Source organism: Solanum lycopersicum, chromosome 6 (genome assembly GCF_036512215.1).
Source record: "Solanum lycopersicum chromosome 6, SLM_r2.1".
NCBI lineage: Eukaryota > Viridiplantae > Streptophyta > Magnoliopsida > Solanales > Solanaceae > Solanum > Solanum lycopersicum.
The window spans coordinates 42,830,129-42,846,756 of NC_090805.1; the positions used below are offsets into that span (position 1 = coordinate 42,830,129).

General features: G+C 31.9%; 4 protein-coding genes across 4 annotated transcripts; 3 read left to right on the plus strand and 1 right to left on the minus strand.

The window, feature by feature from the left end:
- The first annotated feature begins 710 nt into the window (after positions 1 to 710).
- Positions 711 to 4,564, plus strand: LOC101258165 (glucuronoxylan 4-O-methyltransferase 3-like). The gene has a single exon (XM_069299298.1). It carries the CDS (start codon positions 3,613 to 3,615, stop codon positions 4,444 to 4,446), a length of 834 nt encoding a protein of 277 aa, XP_069155399.1. The 5' UTR covers positions 711 to 3,612; the 3' UTR covers positions 4,447 to 4,564.
- LOC138349398 (putative late blight resistance protein homolog R1B-11) lies at positions 1,081 to 2,468 on the plus strand. Its single transcript, XM_069299733.1, has 2 exons — positions 1,081 to 1,468; positions 1,978 to 2,468. The coding sequence occupies exons 1-2, from the start codon at positions 1,081 to 1,083 to the stop codon at positions 2,466 to 2,468; spliced, it is 879 nt and encodes a 292-aa protein (XP_069155834.1).
- Positions 4,565 to 4,944: 380 nt separating the features above from the next.
- LOC101253499 (uncharacterized) lies at positions 4,945 to 9,249 on the plus strand. Its single transcript, XM_004241873.5, has 3 exons — positions 4,945 to 5,265; positions 8,342 to 8,456; positions 9,047 to 9,249. Exons 1-3 carry the CDS (start codon positions 5,041 to 5,043, stop codon positions 9,118 to 9,120), a joined length of 414 nt encoding a protein of 137 aa, XP_004241921.1. The 5' UTR covers positions 4,945 to 5,040; the 3' UTR covers positions 9,121 to 9,249.
- A 988-nt stretch (positions 9,250 to 10,237) lies between these two features.
- On the minus strand, positions 10,238 to 12,738 carry LOC101250517 (GDSL esterase/lipase At1g71691-like). The gene is made up of 5 exons (XM_004241863.5): positions 12,406 to 12,738; positions 12,074 to 12,195; positions 11,023 to 11,253; positions 10,688 to 10,937; positions 10,238 to 10,615 (listed from the first exon to the last, which is right to left on the minus strand). The coding sequence occupies exons 1-5, from the start codon at positions 12,677 to 12,679 to the stop codon at positions 10,395 to 10,397; spliced, it is 1,098 nt and encodes a 365-aa protein (XP_004241911.1). The 5' UTR covers positions 12,680 to 12,738; the 3' UTR covers positions 10,238 to 10,394.
- Between the last annotated feature and the right edge of the window lie 3,890 nt (positions 12,739 to 16,628).

Sequence of the window (16,628 nt, forward strand, 5' to 3'; positions counted from 1 at the left end):
TTTTTGCATGTGTACATACAATTTTCTCTCGTTTTTTACAAAACAAAAACGCAATTTATACACTTCTGTTCTATAAAGCGAGAGAGGCGAGCGAGAGTTTAGGGAGAGTGGCAAGCGAGAATTTAGGGAGAGAGGTGACTGATAAACGTTTTCTATGGGGCACAATTAAATTAATAAATTAAACATCAGCTACTCCATTTATTTTAAATTATTTGTTTGCTATTACGTACAATTATCCCTTTCTTTATATGTGGACGTAGATCAACTGAGAAATCCACATTAAATTATTGCGTCTCTTTTATTATATTTCTCTTATGTTGTCTGACATGTGATTTATTTGGATCCTAAGATTGTTATACTAAGTTAGAAATTACAATTCTTAGAAATTTCCATCCTAAGATTAAATGAAGTGAACTACTGAAGTAAGCTGTTTGTTCATTTCGTTCATCTTTGATTATATAGTGGTGGCTTTTAGACTCATAAAACTTTACTTTGTTACTAAAAAAAATTCTTCTAAAATTTTAAGATTGTTGATGTTTGTTTTATGAAAAGATTGATTTGTTTTTTACTTTTATAAATAGGAACGTTACTATTATTTTTGATACATAAAAATACATAAAACTTTTAAATTTATGATAAAATATTTTCCTTCCGTAATTTAACATCAGTTCCAATAAATATATATACAAGTTAAATCAAATAATTTTATTGTTTGACATAAATTACGACCGGTAAAAAAAAATTGTGACAGTTAAAAAAAAGTGGGCAATATTTTGGGGGAAAAAAAGGGACGGAAATAACGTCAGCTCCTGATTGGGACTTCCAAATTTTAGCGAGACCTAAATTTAAAATGATTATTGTATGCCTACTTAACGTGTATGATTAATCAATAACATGCCATGTAGTACTGTACAATATTTGTTTAATTAACATGTACTTAGTCTTACTACATTACTTTAATTACTTCTTAATTTAAAATTTTGTACATCTCTTAATGTTTATGATTAATTATGTTTACTCTTGCTATGATAAAAATGATAAGTGAATAAAAATATTTTTAGTATAGTGTACATAATAAAAATGAATGTAGACCATGAGATTCGAGTGTATGATTTGCTCAAGTTGTGGATGGCTGAAGAGTTTGTATTGAGTTCTGAAACAGAGAACTTGGAGGAAGCATCTAGAGTTTGCTTGAACGATCTACTTAATAGAAGCCTTGTAATGGTCTCTACAAGGAAAATCAATGGTGACATAGAAAGGTGCATACTTCATGATGTAGTGCGTGAGTTTTGCTTGAAAAAACTTAAAGAAGAAAAGTTTATGCAGCTAACAGTGCCATACAGTCCATATCAGCATTTATGTTGTATGAACTCACGGTTATGTGTTTATATTCATGATGATCTTGTTAAACAATTAGATCATTTCGAATATCAGTTTGATAAGATTCCAATGCTTGAGTCTAAGGAAAGTACAAAGTGTTTTGGTGAATGTCTTTAAGATCCTTGGAATTTATTGAATGTTCAACCCATGGAAAAAATCAAATCCTTTACCTTTACTTGTTAAGTTAAAACTTGTTCGGGTGTTGCATTTTCCTTATGAGGATCTGCCAAGTTCTTGGCCTACCGCAGTACAATCCCTGACTCACCTAGGAATTTCTGTTGAAAATTTTGATTTCAACTGGATATCTCACCTTTTGGATCTTCAAACTCTAGTGGTTCGTTCATCTAATATATTTAGGACATCGCCTGCAACTATCTGGAAAATGAAGAAGCTGAGGCATTTGAATGTAAACAAACTTTTCGTGGCATGGGATTTTTGAAGAATGTTAAACAAGTATGCTAGAGAACTTGAAGACATTTTGCACTTATCGTATATCTGTGGATGATATGAATCCAAGGATCAGGTGGAGATTTGCGAATCTTGAAGAACTTAGCCTCTGTGTTGAAGCTTAACCTAGTTGTCCTTTGTTTCCATCAGCGGAAGTTCATACTCATACTCGTCTTCAATCTCTTAATCTGATCATAAGCCCTCGAGGATTCTTTGATTCAGTTGGTTGGGAGAGCTACTTTGTCTTCCCTTCAAATCTCAGGGATTTGTGCATTGGTGGTTGTTTCTTAACGAAAGAAATGATTCTAAACCTAGCAAGATTGGAGAAGCTTGAGAGTTTCACATTAGAGGGGGGAAATCACCGATGGGAATCAGCTTACTATTGTTGGGACGTTACAAATGTGAAGTTCCCTGCACTCAAATACTTCGAATTACACTTTGTGAAGATGGAAAAATGGGAAGCTTCAGAGGAATCCTTTTCCGCGCTTAAGGAACTATCTGTAAGAACTGGTTACTTCTACAAGGTGATCCCTCCGTGCTTTGCAGATATTACAACACTGCGACTTATTAAAAACTGTATGACTAAAAACCAACTCTCTAAAGGTTTCAGCTATGAATATCAAAAAAGATATCGAAGATAACACAGGATGTGACAGCCTCCAAGTTCTTTTATTGTAGTATTTGTTTTGCTTTGTATTCTTTATTTATTTTGTATCAATCATATTTGAAATACAACTGTATTCATCCTTTCTTTGATTGGATAAAAATACATTTGACACACATTCTATTTGTATTTATACAAATATACAAAATACAGTTTTTCAAATACAATTGAAATAAAATACAAAACTCTAATAAAATTGATACTTTTACCATTTTAACCAAAGTAATGTATGATTGGTAGACTATAACAACTTGTATCAACTCCCAGCATGGGAAAGGATTATTAAGCTTAATGAATAGATATGTCAAAGTTGGTACTATTTAACAACTGGAGCTTTCAAACAGCTCCATATACATTATAGCCAGTAGCTAACCAGGTGTTGTGAAGTTACTTACATATTGCCATTTCTTTTTAACTTAGTGCATCCGCTTCATCAAAATCTACAGATTTCTATATCACCTGCTCGCAGTAGCGGAGCCAGAATTTTCATCTATTCTATTGAGCTGCTCTGTTGGTATTATGTATCAACGTTACCATAGTTATAAATATGAATGTTAACCAGGATAGAATGAGACAGGCGTAGGGGGGATCGGAACAAGATCAGTTTTTAGTCCACCTATTCTATTCAGCATGCTTTGTGTATACGTTAACAGAATCAACTAAATGAAGTATAAACAATGAATTTGAAATTCAATAAATGAATGAATTACAATAAAATATTAACTTCTCATAAAGTTCAAATTTTGAATCCGCCTCGAAAAATATCCATCATAATTTGCTCCTAGACATGTCTTGTTCCAAATAGTAGTTTATAGTATGTCATAACAAACACGTTTTCAATTGATTTGTTAGGTCCTCTGTTTCTTCTTTAGTATAGTACAAAAAATAACTACAAAATGCACTTTATCATTGAATTTTCATCTAGAATATTCAATGCATATGAATATTAATTAAATCAGCTCAAAAGCATTGTATCTTTTTTCATTTCTTTCACTTTAAACTAAGAAACAAATCATGTAAAATCACTATTTAATTGTGAATTCTTTCCCCTCTTCCATTTCACATCTAGTTAAAAAACCAAACCATCTAGCTCCTCCATATACCCTCACAAGTCTATCCCAATGAAAGAAAACCAAATAACATCCAAAAAACAACAAACAATGATCCTGAACAAGCTCATATTATCATGTATTTTCTTCATCTTTCTCTTGTACTTGATACTAAGAGCAAACTCCCCATCTTTCAAGCTGAAAAACTTATCAATAAGCTCATGCAACAAGATTCCACCATCTCTAGCTGAATCAATTCTCCACTATGCCACTACCAACAAAACAATACAACAAAAACACGAAGAAATATCAATAACACTTAAGGTCCTTGAGAAGAAATCACCATGCAATTTCTTAGTCTTTGGACTTGGATTAGATAGCTTAATGTGGAGTTCACTCAACCATAATGGACGAACGGTCTTCATCGAAGAAAATATACATTGGATCCAAAAAATTACTAAAGAAGTACCTTCACTAGAAGCTTATCATTACATTTATGACACTAGACTTGATCAAGCTCCTGAACTTCTAAGTATTGGTAAAAGAGAAGATTCTTGCAAGAAAAACTTAGGTGATCCAAGAAATTCTAAGTGTCCACTTGCCCTAACAAATATGCCAAAAGAAGTGTATGAAATTGAATGGGATTTAATTATGATTGACGCACCAACAGGTTCATTTTATAATTTACCAGGGAGGATGAAAGTGATATATACTGTTGGATTATTGGCTAGGAATAGAGAAAATGGAGAAACTGATGTGTTTGTGCATGATTGTAAAAGGTATGTTGAAGATCAATTCTCTAGGAATTTTCTTTGTGAGGGATACATTAGAGGACAAGTTAGAAATCTTAGGCACTTCACTATCCCAAGTTATAGAAGTGGTTTGGTCAAGTCCTTTTGTCCTTGACTCCTAGTCTTGTCACACTGTGTTCTGTAATCTTTCAATTATCATATAGTTTTACATTTACACGAAAGAGGACCTGTCTTATTGAAAGCTAAGAATATGTGTATTTTGTTTATTTTTCCTTTTGTTTGATCTATTATTTAAAAATTTCGTGTATATGTAAAATTTTCCCTTGTGGATCATAAATGGTTTGATAGAAAGCCATACGATATCGATACGTTGAACATCGAATTCTCGCGAAAGTTCCACCTTAAATAAATTAGAAGTATGAACAAATTATGAGAATTCTGAAGGTTTTATTATGTTATAAATTTCAATAAATACGTAAGAAAGAAAAGAAATGCATGTATATAACATATTAACATAGATGTTTATAGTATGAGTTCGAACAATTTGTGGTGTTTAATCGAAGAACCGTGAGGTTAGAGGACTGATTTTACAAATATACAAAGTGAAGGCGTCAATTTGTATATATTAAGCTAAAATTGAAAATGACGAGAACGACGTCGTTTGGTCTCGCCAAAACTCTTCTCTCCTTTATCTTCTTTTTTTTCATTCGTTGTCCTCCTCAGACTGCAATTTTTTTGAGCTTTGGAAATGGCGAAAGGGAAGAAAGAGCTGTTAGCGTCAGCACCATGGAGGGTAGACCAAGAACAAGATGAAAAGTTCAAAGACGCAAGGCTCAAAGTCACTAGCCAACCAGGTAAAACATCCACTATGCACGTTCCTGGTAAAAAAACCGTGAATTCCAAAGACAATGAAGCAGATGATTCACTTGAAATTGATCCTGAACTTCGTTACAGCTTCCAACGTAACTTCCAGGTCCCTCTCTCTACTCTCTCTCTCTCTCTCTCTCTCTTTGTTGTTTGTAGATATGAGGGGCGGCGTCAGGTAGGGAAGAGAGGTTTATCCATCTCTTTCGGAGGGAAATTACACTATTTATACATGATGAAACCCCTTTGACTTTGTAATGTGTTAAGTTCTTCGTATTTTGAAGCCCCCTTAGTGAAAATCCCCGTTCCGCAATTGGTGTACACATAAAGTCATGAACTTGTGTTGTTAGTATATGGAAATTGTTACTCCGCTATTGAGTCTGGGATAAGGAAGGATTGTTGGTTTGCGTAAAACTAGTAGTCCACAACTTGTGATAAATTCTGTGATTAACAAGATTGGGTTTATATAGGCTATAGCTGAACCCACTGTGTAGGTGAACAGCCACTGTAACTTATATTGCAGGTATAAACTAATTAAAATTTGAGTATATGAAATTGCTAACTGTATGTGGGTTGGTTTCGCTGTTTAAGTTGGATTCAAAAGGTTGCTGATTTCATATGAGTGATTAAGAAGATTGTTGATTTCTTTTGATAGGTTATTACATTCCAGTTATTGAGAATAGTACCTTCAACGAATTGCTTTTGGCTATTTGCTAATGGAATGGAAAAATAGTTTTATCAACTTTTTGTCAGAGAAATAGTGAATTGTTATGATATAATAGTGAAGACGAGTCAATGAGGATTTTCTCTTGGTAAAGTTGAACCACAAACACATTGAGCATTACTCGATTGGGAAAAGCATAGGACGCAATTGGAATAATTTTAGGGTCTTCAACTCCTTCTGTGTGACTCTATAAGAATGGATATGTTGCAATAGACTTGATTTATATAGCTTTAATCTTTAGTCTGCCAAATAACAGAAAAAGAACGGGGGTGAGGGAACAGGAGAGAGAATGGTACTTCCATGTATGTGTTTTTCTGTTCATAGAGCTTTAATCTGCAAAGAGAAGACCTTTAATAACTTTCAAACTTCAAAAAGAAGTGATGGGACTACTCTTCTAAAATCTGGGAGAGTAAGAAAACAAAGGTGACTATGCTCATAGATCATAGATGAATTTGTGGAACTAACTACAACAACAAACCCAGTGTGATCCCACAAGTGATGAAAAAACAACTAATGGTCCAAGGTATCCCAATGTTAGCAGTTGGCGATGTAAGTTTCTATCATGAAGACCAGTGTGCCACTTGACTTAAGTTATCTAGTGAAGAGATAGAGAGCTGAATGAGTTCCACATCCTTATGTGTCCATATGTCTGGGACCCGCATGCCTCAAATAGTTCCACTTGTGAGGTGGAGCCGTGGAGGTTGTCTAAACATACTAACATTTATTTTGGTTCTCATAGAGCATAGACCTTAATATAACGACCCCTCAAACCATTTTTTTTTCTCGAGTCAGAAGTTGTGTTGCATCAATGTGGCTTTCAGTGTATTGCATGTGTCAGACAAGCAGTACATTTAGTAGATATATATTAGGTAGATTCTAGAGGAGTTCTGTGTAATGAAGAAACCTGTATTTGTGTTTGTTTCCAATTACATGCCCTTCCATGTAAGTGGAGAGACAGTAAGTGGATTACGAAATTAGTTTCCAGTCCGTAGTTGAACAATGGTTTTTTCTCCACTATATTGTTTTTTCTTATTTTGTCCTCAATGTGAAGCATTAGATTTTAAATGAGCCTTAGAGGCACATCAAGAGTAAGACAAAAATTAATTAAGCAACTTGAATTGACATGAAGAATAAAATAGGAAAAGGAAACTATAAAAGTTACGAAAAAGAAAAGAGCACAAGGAAGAAGCTAAGGACAGCAATGACAATGGGCGCTATTCCAGTCATACATACATACCCTTCACAATTTGATTAGCTCCGGCCACCTCTGTGCTTCAGTACACCCTTGTCTGCTTGCTCCTCCTTTGTCTCTCCATTTGCTTTTTCAACCACCCTTGTACTCTCCCTCCCACTCTTTCGAGCTCTTTTCTAATACCCTCTATTCCTCTCCTCATATTTGTTACTTCCACTCTCCCCCATCACCTTAGTGCTTGTTGCATAAGCCTTGCTCAAACTATTCTTTTTAGCATCAACAATTTCATGTCATTGATAGTGCAGAAGTACTTGCTCAATGGGCTGTCTTATGATCTCCCAGTGCTTAAATTCAGGGTTTGACTTGGATACTCACTATGAATTTAGGCTTGGGACTTCCATGTTGGAGGTCTCAAGTTTGAAACCCCTTGCCAGCAAAAGCAAGGGGTTTGCCTTCTGGGTCGAGCTTGTAGTCGGGCTTGCCTAGTGCAGCTCACCTCTCATGTGTGGTTTGCGAGCTATTGTATAGGAGCGGGGGTTTTACCCTGTGTGCACCCAAAGGCTAGCGGCTACAGGTTTCCCTTGTCATAAAAAAAATATCTTCCATTTTTGCTTGACAGCAATCCTAGATTAGCTCTAAGAGGTTTCAGATGGTTTCACTGTGCCAAGATTCCCTGTACTTGAAATTTGGGCTTATTTGCGACCAAATACATAAATATTTGGAATAATTGGATGATCCAGCTGACAAAGGATGAAACTCGAGGGATTTGGATTAAAAAATAATAGATGTGTACTTGGAAGTTTGACTGAAGATTGGACTGAAAGGAACTGTGGCATATAGGTGGGGAAATGTTGAGAGAGAGATGAAAGGAATTGTTGGGGAAGATAGCTAATTTTATAAACGTAAAATCAATCTGACAAGTATTTGGATTGACAATCCTAAACCTGACAATATGTAGAAGAACTATAGATGACAAAATACATTCATCTGAACCTTTTCTATGATTGATTATTAATCTATTTGTTCAATCCTTTTACACCGTTAGAAGACCAATGCAATCTAAATCTTAAGTTAAGCTGTGTATCTGAAAGACTGATACGGGTACATGATTAAGGAAATTTTAGGAAATTAAGTTGATGCTCTTTTTGATGATGGATGACACCCTTCAATATAGTAATTTAGTATCTGCTATACTTTTAAAAGCTATGGAGCCTTTGATATCTCTTGATTTATTAGAAAATAACAGTACATTCTTTCATCTCTTTGCAGTTTCTTCAACGTGTCTTCAGCATTGACACAGTTGTTAAACCTCTGCCTCCTACAATGGCATACAATGTTTCTCGTAACTTGACCTTCTTTACGAGTATCTTTACGCAATTCTTTGGTAAGCCTATTTGTCTGTTGCATATTACAATTTGCTTACAAGAAAAAAGGTCCTTTTTTGTGCCGTTCCCTTGGGAGCTACTTTTGGCTAGTTTGGTTATTTTCATCATTTTGCTGAAATGTTTGTTTTTCTTATGAAGACCCCTTTTCAGTTTGCTTCTTTTGGAGTATCTATCCTTGCGTCTTTTTGTTTGGAGGTGGGGGATCATTGGGAATTCTTTTTTCAAATAAAAGCTTGCTGGGAGGTTTGAATCTTGGAGTTTTAGGTGTTAAGGCTGGAGATTTTACTTTAGGTAATATTTGTTAAGTTGTCTATGCAAGTTGCAAATGCAAAGGTGGGAATGAAGTCAAGACTAGCAGAGTCTCCTGTGGTATGGCTAAAAGATGAAAAGGAGAAAAAGATTTTCTTTTGTTTCCCCCTAGTTTTTTTAGATCTTAATTCTTTCCTTATGGGTATAGTACAGGGAAAGCAAATGAAGTATAAAAACAGATATGTTTTTCCCCTTCTAAAACCTTTTGATCATTTTTGTTTCCTTCCCCTTCTCTTCTTCTTTATTTTCGCGCTTTAACCTATTTTTTTCATTTTGGCAGATCCTCAAGGAATAGCAAATGCACAGAAATCTCTCGGCTTAGGACAGGAAGAAAAAGTTCGTAAGGTCCGCTAAAGGACTCATTTAATCTCTGCAAGGAGTAATGTTGAGTTCTCTTTGTCCTTTGCTTGTACCTCTGATATTCTGGGCAATTTTGTATTCTATATACATTTGCTGATAAATGACAAGTAATCTTTGAACTGATCAGTTTACCAACATAAGTACCAGTAACTCCTAGTTAGATATATCCCCATGCTACTAGCCCTGTTTACCTTCATCCACATCGGTACACACTTCTAATCATTTACATCTAATTTAGCCAAAAAAAACGTGTTAGATCTCTTCTGAATGGTATTTTCTTGATCCTTGACGAAATCTTTTCATCAGTCCGGTAAGACATAGCTGGGTAACCAGTATTTCTACTAGATTTTGAATCATGAATCTGTTTCAACGAAGGAGTTGTAGGTGCAGTTGTCCTCTGCGTTCCAAAAACTTAAAAATCATAAATTTCCGTTGTCTTATAGTTTCTGAAGAGAAGTCTTAGAGCAATTGTAAAGTTGTTTTCGAGGGTTATGGTTTCGAGCCAGGAGAGATGTTTGTGTGAGAATAGATCCCTTGTGTAAACGCGCCATGTTTCGTGTGTTGGGTTTCCTTTCCTTTATCTAATAGTTCTTCACATCTGTGGGAAATTTTATGGATGTTACAATTTTAAGGTATCATACCTTGGAAATTAATGATCGTACCCGTGATTACTTATAGCAACTGGCAGATAAGGGTGTGAGCACACTCATAATCTTCAACATGAACTTAATTAATAATTGTTTCAATTATTCAAAAACTATATAGTAAGTTCTTACCTACTGTTAAAAAATAATAATGGGTGCAATGACACTCCGCATTCATTATTAATTCAAAATCACAACCTCATCTGTCCATCTCAAATTCTTGAAAATATTAATTAAAAGCGAGTTTTGACTATTTTGTCCCTATTTATTTCTTAAGCTATAACCTCTCTTCATATTTACTTTATTCCAGTGTTTGTATTGTAAAAATCACCTACACTCTATGTTCTTCTAACAGCCTTTTCTATCAATACCATTAATATTTACTATCATTTTATATGTTTGAAGCACATTAACGTGAGAATCTTTAAAAGAATGATAAAATTGTAGAATGTCACACATTCCTAATATATCAGTAACTGCCTCATGATTCTCCACAAGAACAAGACAATTATATTCTTAACTAAATATAGAAAAATACCCACAAAAACATATTAAGGCAGAGCTCAGTTCACTACACATAAATGGTAGTAATTAGTAGAAGTAAATCAATTTCCTTCCATTACATCAAAGAGTGGCAAGTTGCTGAATATTCATTGGATAAACAACATCAGGTCCACCACTAAAAGCCTTCCTTCCAAACAAGACGTTTACTGCTTCAGTTGGATGAAATGCATCCCAAAATATGTATTGTTCCCTGTTAGAACATGGTGTTTGGAATGGTAAACATGTTATTTGCCCTCTATTTCTCCCTACTCCACAACATCCAAGATTTACTTCACTAAATCCTGTTACATATACAAAAGTTGAAATTACAAATTTAGTTAAAACCTATGGATTAATAATATATATTGACTTACCATAGTGTCTGGAATTAGCAAGAAGATCTTGAAACATATTCCTAATGTCAATGTAAGAAAATTTGAAGCCAGGGAAATTGGTATTTAGGCTGGTGAGCATTGATCTAACATTGTTATGGAATGGAAGAACAAGTTGATTCACTTCCTCTGAACATGCACCATTTTGGCTTTGTGCAAGAATACTTGGAATACACCCCATTAGTCCTACTCCACCAATCACAAATTTTCTTGCTCCAAGATTGTATAATCTCTGCAATTTTGTTTAGTAAATGAAAATGAGAAAACAAATTACAAGAAAAGAAAATACTATGAGATAACAAAAAGAGAATTCTTACTATAAGTTGTTGATTATACTGTTGTGTCAAGAGAGTAGCATATTCTTGAGGATTATATTGATTTTTTGTATTATAATTAGGCATAAGGTAATTGTTAAGGTAGTCATTGCTTCCCATTCCAACAAAGAAAATTGATTTTGCTAGTGCCTCTTCCACATCTCCATTGTTTCTTAATTGGTTCAGTGTGCTCTCAAAATTTGTGATTTGCTGATTGAATGGAATGCGCCCTACCTGTATAAAAATTTCACAATGATGAACAATTAATTACTACATGCAAGATTCTACTAATTAATTAAAAAAGTAAAGAAATGTAAAAGTACTTGGGTAGGTGGTAGGTAGGTGTAGTGCATTTAAGTTTATTTAATTGTTCATGGATTCATTGTTGCTATGTTTGAAGTATCATTTATTAGGTTGTACTTGTGAGTTAGATGCATCATTATTCCTCGAGGTTACCTACCACAATTACAGAGAGAGATAAGAATTTCTCTATTTTTAATTAGAGGTTTTGAGCTCAGACGAAAAAATCCTATTAAAAAGAGTTTCTTCCCTTAATTAGGTCATCTGTTTCACGATTCAAATTAATTAAACCTCCGATAAATATGGGACGCCAAAAAATTAAGGTTTGTAGGCCATATGGTCTCTTTTTTCTTCCTTTCATCCAAATGCAACTTATTTGAGTCGGTGGTTCGTCAAAAACTAATTCTTTAACATCAAAAAATGGTACTGAAACACTAAATTACTGCATACACATTGGCCTTTTCGAACCTTACTTATGAAATTATATTAAATACGTTATTATTGTCTTGGTCATCATCGAAATGGCTACTTACTTATTTTAACTTTTATACACTACTCTAATTACACTAATTAAGATCACTATAGGCAATTGAGCGTTATAAGGGAAATTAATAACCTAAGACAACAGGATAAATTACATAAAAAATACAATAATAGTGTACTATGTACAAGTTTACTCTTTTTTTTTCTTTCTAATTTTGCTTTGAGGTTGAGGTGATTTTTGCCACAAAATGATTAAATAGAGAGTACTTACAAAATTTCTTCCAGTATTATCAAGAATGCCAGCAGCAGCAGAGGCATAATTGACTCCAAATCTCATTTGGTCTCCAGAAACCTGTGAGTATGCTGGAGTCAAAGGCAGTCCAAGCAATTCAGCTGCATGTACAATGCCATGTGTTAATATTTATTTACGCTAATTAATTTCTATACATTCACTTACATAATAATAATAATCAACATGCATGCTACCATCAAGAATCACGATAGAATAGATAATATACAATCTCTCTGCGTTTAACTAAAGGTTTTGAGTTCGAGCAGTCAGTTTATGTTTTTTCCGACTTACACAACGCGAATTATACGTACCAATAACATCAACCATAGTGAGACCATTGGAGAAACGACCAGTAGGGCCACCATTAAAATCAATTCCATAAGGAAAATAGTTAGCCTTAGCTAAAGAAGCTAAGTTATTGTTATTGCCATTGTCTATCAATGAGTCTCCAAAAATAAACATGGCAGGCACCAATGCACTTTTTGTTCCACTTCCTTCTTCTTGACATATTACATTATTATTATTATTCACTAGCAATAAAAACATCAAAAAACACAAAGGAAATAGCCTAAAATTACAAGCCATATTTTATTTTATTTTATTGTAAAATGGATTTTCTAGTATGAGAAATGTAAGTTGAAATTGTTATGAGAAGGTTTAATATAGAGGTGGGGGGGAAATAAATATGCGGTTGGTTAGAGAGGAGTAAATGAATTCACCTGTATGTTGTTGCTTGATGCAGTAAATTAAATGAGAAATAATTGATGAGTGAGTATATAAGAATTAATCTTTAGAAAAATATTTAATTAATTTCTATGTCATGATTTTGTATATATGCCAAAGTGCTACTCTCTCTACAACAATAATTAATCATCATATAAATAATGTATATTTATGCTAATTCATGAGTGTGTATTGACTCCATAAGAATTGATCTTGAGAATATAATTAATTAACTTCTATGTCATAATTTTGTATGCCAAGTGCTACTCACTCTACAACAATAATTAATCATCATATAAATAATGTATATTTATGCTAATTGATGAGTGTGTATTGACTCCATAAGAATTGATCTTGAGAATATAATTAATTAACTTCTGTCATAATTTTGTATGCCAAGTGTTACTTTACAACAATAATTAATCATCACATAAATAATGTATATTTACTACTATTATGCTTATTCATTTCACTAATAATTTGTCCATGTGCGTGGCTATTTGGAAAGTTATCATACTTTTCATGTATTGATTCTTCAGTAAACTGTTTTTATATATTACAATATATATTTAAATTTATTGCTCTAATTTAATTTTAACTTGATAGCAAATTTTTTTAAAAAGAACTTTAAATTTTGTGGTCATAAGTTAAAAGATAGAATGTACTAAATTATCTTTTAAGCATTTCTTGAGTAAACTTATTTAAAAAATAAATATCTTTTAAACAAATTAAAAATGAATTAGAGAAACAAATTGAGTGGAAAGAGTACTTATTATTCTCCGTTGATATTATAGTCATTTGGTAGAGTCTATTAGCAAAAACAATGTTTGCATTAGCTTTATGTATATTTTTTCATTCTATGTATAATTAATGCTTGCATTAGTTATGCACTCTATTGTTTATTGGAGAGTGTATCGGGGGGAGCTATGGCTGGTGAGGATGATCAGCTAAACACCAGTCTTCAAAAAATTAAATCATATATATAGATAAAATAAATGTATTATAAGGATATATGAATAAATGAACACTCTTTAAAAATAACAAAGGTTTGTGGTGCCTGATAAGCTTATCTCATTTAAGAACCTAAGGTCTCTTTGGTTCGATACGTGCATGCCCCATAATAACAAAATAATGCTTGTATTAATAATGCAAAGAAATTTAATTAATACATGCATTAGCTGGTTAAAGACCTAATTATTTCTTAAAATTCTTTTACACCTTCACCATCATAATTGTGGAAGATATTTTTGTCAACAAATATTTTTATACACTATATATTTTTTTTAATACAACAAAAAATAAAGCATAAAAATATATTCTATGCATAAGTAATGTAAACATAACTAATACAAACATTACTAATAAACTCTATTTAGTATTATTTTTATAATACGTTACTCTATCAAACGATCCTACTCATATTTAACATAATTAATAAATAATCTTATCTATAAGAAGAGTAAATGCTTAAATTATAGAAAAGGGTCATAGTTGTTTTTGTAGTTTTTTTTTTTAAAAAAAGTTATATTTGTCTTTCGGCATATTTTTTTTATATATTTGCTCTTGTCATTTAACTTTAGGCACGTTGATTTAGCACTTCTTAGGGGTTTATTTTGTAAAATTAATCTTATTAATTGTGTTTTATATATTCGAATTTGACTAGTACTTTTTTATATAGTTATTAATGATAAAGATAGTGTTGAAAGATACGATTTCTTTTGATTCATTAAAATGGACGATTATAAAAACAAAATTTTATTTTAATATAACAGCCAAATAAAATCAAACCGTAAGAGTACTTCCCTCACTTTATTAAGGGTGATCTTTTTATAGAAAAAAAACAGTTAAGATCAATAAATGTTTTTCATCGTACAAAACCATCATGTATTTCAAAACAAATTCAAACTGACAAACGAATATATTAAATTAAAAAACATTAATTAAATGGTGAAGGTGGATTTGAATATGATTTTTCGATGAAATGAAAATTGAAAATGAGTGAGCTAAGTGATGAAGAAGATATAATTATTAAAGAGTAAAATATAGTTAATAAAAGAAAAGTTAATTAATAAATAAAATAAATATAATTTATAATATGACACTGATATAATGTTGATGTGACAGCAAATGTAATTTATCAAATATTATGAGAATAATATCACATGTTTCAAGGTAATAATAAGTTTACTTTTACATAAATGTATAATAGATGACTATAATAATTTAAGTGTGTAAACCGACTTTTTCGGAGTTACAAATTTTTTACATGAATCTATATCATGTGAATGTCAATGCCATGCAAAAATATGAGGTGTGAGTTAAGAAATGATTGGTCCGTTTGGGCGGAGGGAGCATTGCGCGTTTTTACATTTAATAATGCTCTGCTTCCTTCATTTAATTATACTTCGCTGGCCGGTAACAATATAATCAAGTCTCACACTTCCCAAGAAAATATAAGAAAAAAATGCAATGTTTGGGAAGGTTTAATTTATGACTAACACAAATAAATGCAAAAATACACACTTCATTCATATTCACTACCTAAAAGTCTCATCTTCACCCGTAAAACTTCTTAACAAAATGCATGTGCAAATACAAATTCAAATTGCAATTTAAAATTTTATAACCAAATGAGATGTTCACTGTGCTGTGCAACTTGTGCAGTGTAAGTCTGCAAAAAAACTTGTTTTCGTGTGTAGGAGACAGTTGAGAAGGTTTTTTCAATAATAAAAAAACTCACCTGGTGTTCGACACATTATAAAAGGATAAAATGCTTCCTAACAAATGACTTACGTGAAGTCGAGATGGTTGTTTAGCATTTACCAACACATGATGGCTCTTTTGTTTGTTAGGTTCACTACGAGTGTAGTATATATATAAATATACTAGTGAATTCAGCCGCGCTTCGCGCGGTCATAATAACTTGTTAAATTCACTAACTAACTTTTTAGAATAATTGAGTACTTAAAATATTTTATATATTTTTTATAGTGACATCCTAACGATTAAATCAGATTTCATGTTTAATGAAATATATTATTAGTATTTAAGTTTTATATCTTTTATAATCTTAAGTAAGAGTCTTTATCTTCTAATAATATTTTTTATATCGCTAAACTTATGCTCCTTATTTTTGTAAGTAAAAGAAAATTTGATTCAAGAAGTTATATACATGTTTATCTATACATAATTTTTCCTTTCATTTATATGGAAGCATTGATGAAAAACATTTTAATATAAATGCAACAACCTATTTAAATTAGTTATTTAAACTTGAAAATCAAAAAATTAAAAACGTAGAAACATAAGAAAGAAAAAGTTTTGAACTGTGAAAACCCAATTGATCATTTGAACTTCATTTTTATGATTCTATCATTTTAAATTTTCACGACTTAAAATTTAAAAAAATAGAAAAACAATGAATAATAACTTTTATTAAAAAAATAATCAATATATAGCGTATGGTAAAAATAATTTAAAAAACTAAACAATCTATATTTTTTCATTCCTCTACAAATTTATATATGTCGTATCCATCCAATCATAAGTAACTAAAAGGATGTATTTAATCATTATTTTTATTTATTTCTTTTGAATTTCAACTATGGAAAACTCAATTTGACTATGAAAGTTTAAAATTTAACTCATAATTTTTAAAATTTTGAGAAATAATAAAAAAGATTTTCAATCCAAATCATTGGCAAAAAGTCAAAGTAATTTGCATTACACAATTCCAGTTTCCATAAATTATTTTTCATTTTTTAAAATAACAATTATTTTTTAAAAATTGTACAATAAAAGTGGACAATTG

Bases quoted from the DNA above. Each gene is read 5' to 3' on its own strand.
- LOC138349398 (XM_069299733.1), top strand. From the start codon at position 1,081: ATGAATGTAGACCATGAGATTCGAGTGTATGATTTGCTCAAGTTGTGG. The intron at 1,469-1,977 runs GTACAAAGTGTT...TGTTTCCATCAG, and splicing joins AATGCTTGAGTCTAAGGAAA to CGGAAGTTCATACTCATACT.
- LOC101253499 (XM_004241873.5), top strand. From the start codon at position 5,041: ATGGCGAAAGGGAAGAAAGAGCTGTTAGCGTCAGCACCATGGAGGGTA. The intron at 5,266-8,341 runs GTCCCTCTCTCT...ATCTCTTTGCAG, and splicing joins GCTTCCAACGTAACTTCCAG to TTTCTTCAACGTGTCTTCAG. The intron at 8,457-9,046 runs GTAAGCCTATTT...TCATTTTGGCAG, and splicing joins TATCTTTACGCAATTCTTTG to ATCCTCAAGGAATAGCAAAT.
- LOC101250517 (XM_004241863.5), bottom strand. From the start codon at position 12,679: ATGGCTTGTAATTTTAGGCTATTTCCTTTGTGTTTTTTGATGTTTTTA. The intron at 10,938-11,022 runs GTAAGAATTCTC...ACAAAATTGCAG, and splicing joins AGTATAATCAACAACTTATA to AGATTATACAATCTTGGAGC. The intron at 10,616-10,687 runs GTAAGTCAATAT...TATATGTAACAG, and splicing joins TGCTAATTCCAGACACTATG to GATTTAGTGAAGTAAATCTT.
- LOC101258165 (XM_069299298.1), top strand. From the start codon at position 3,613: ATGAAAGAAAACCAAATAACATCCAAAAAACAACAAACAATGATCCTG.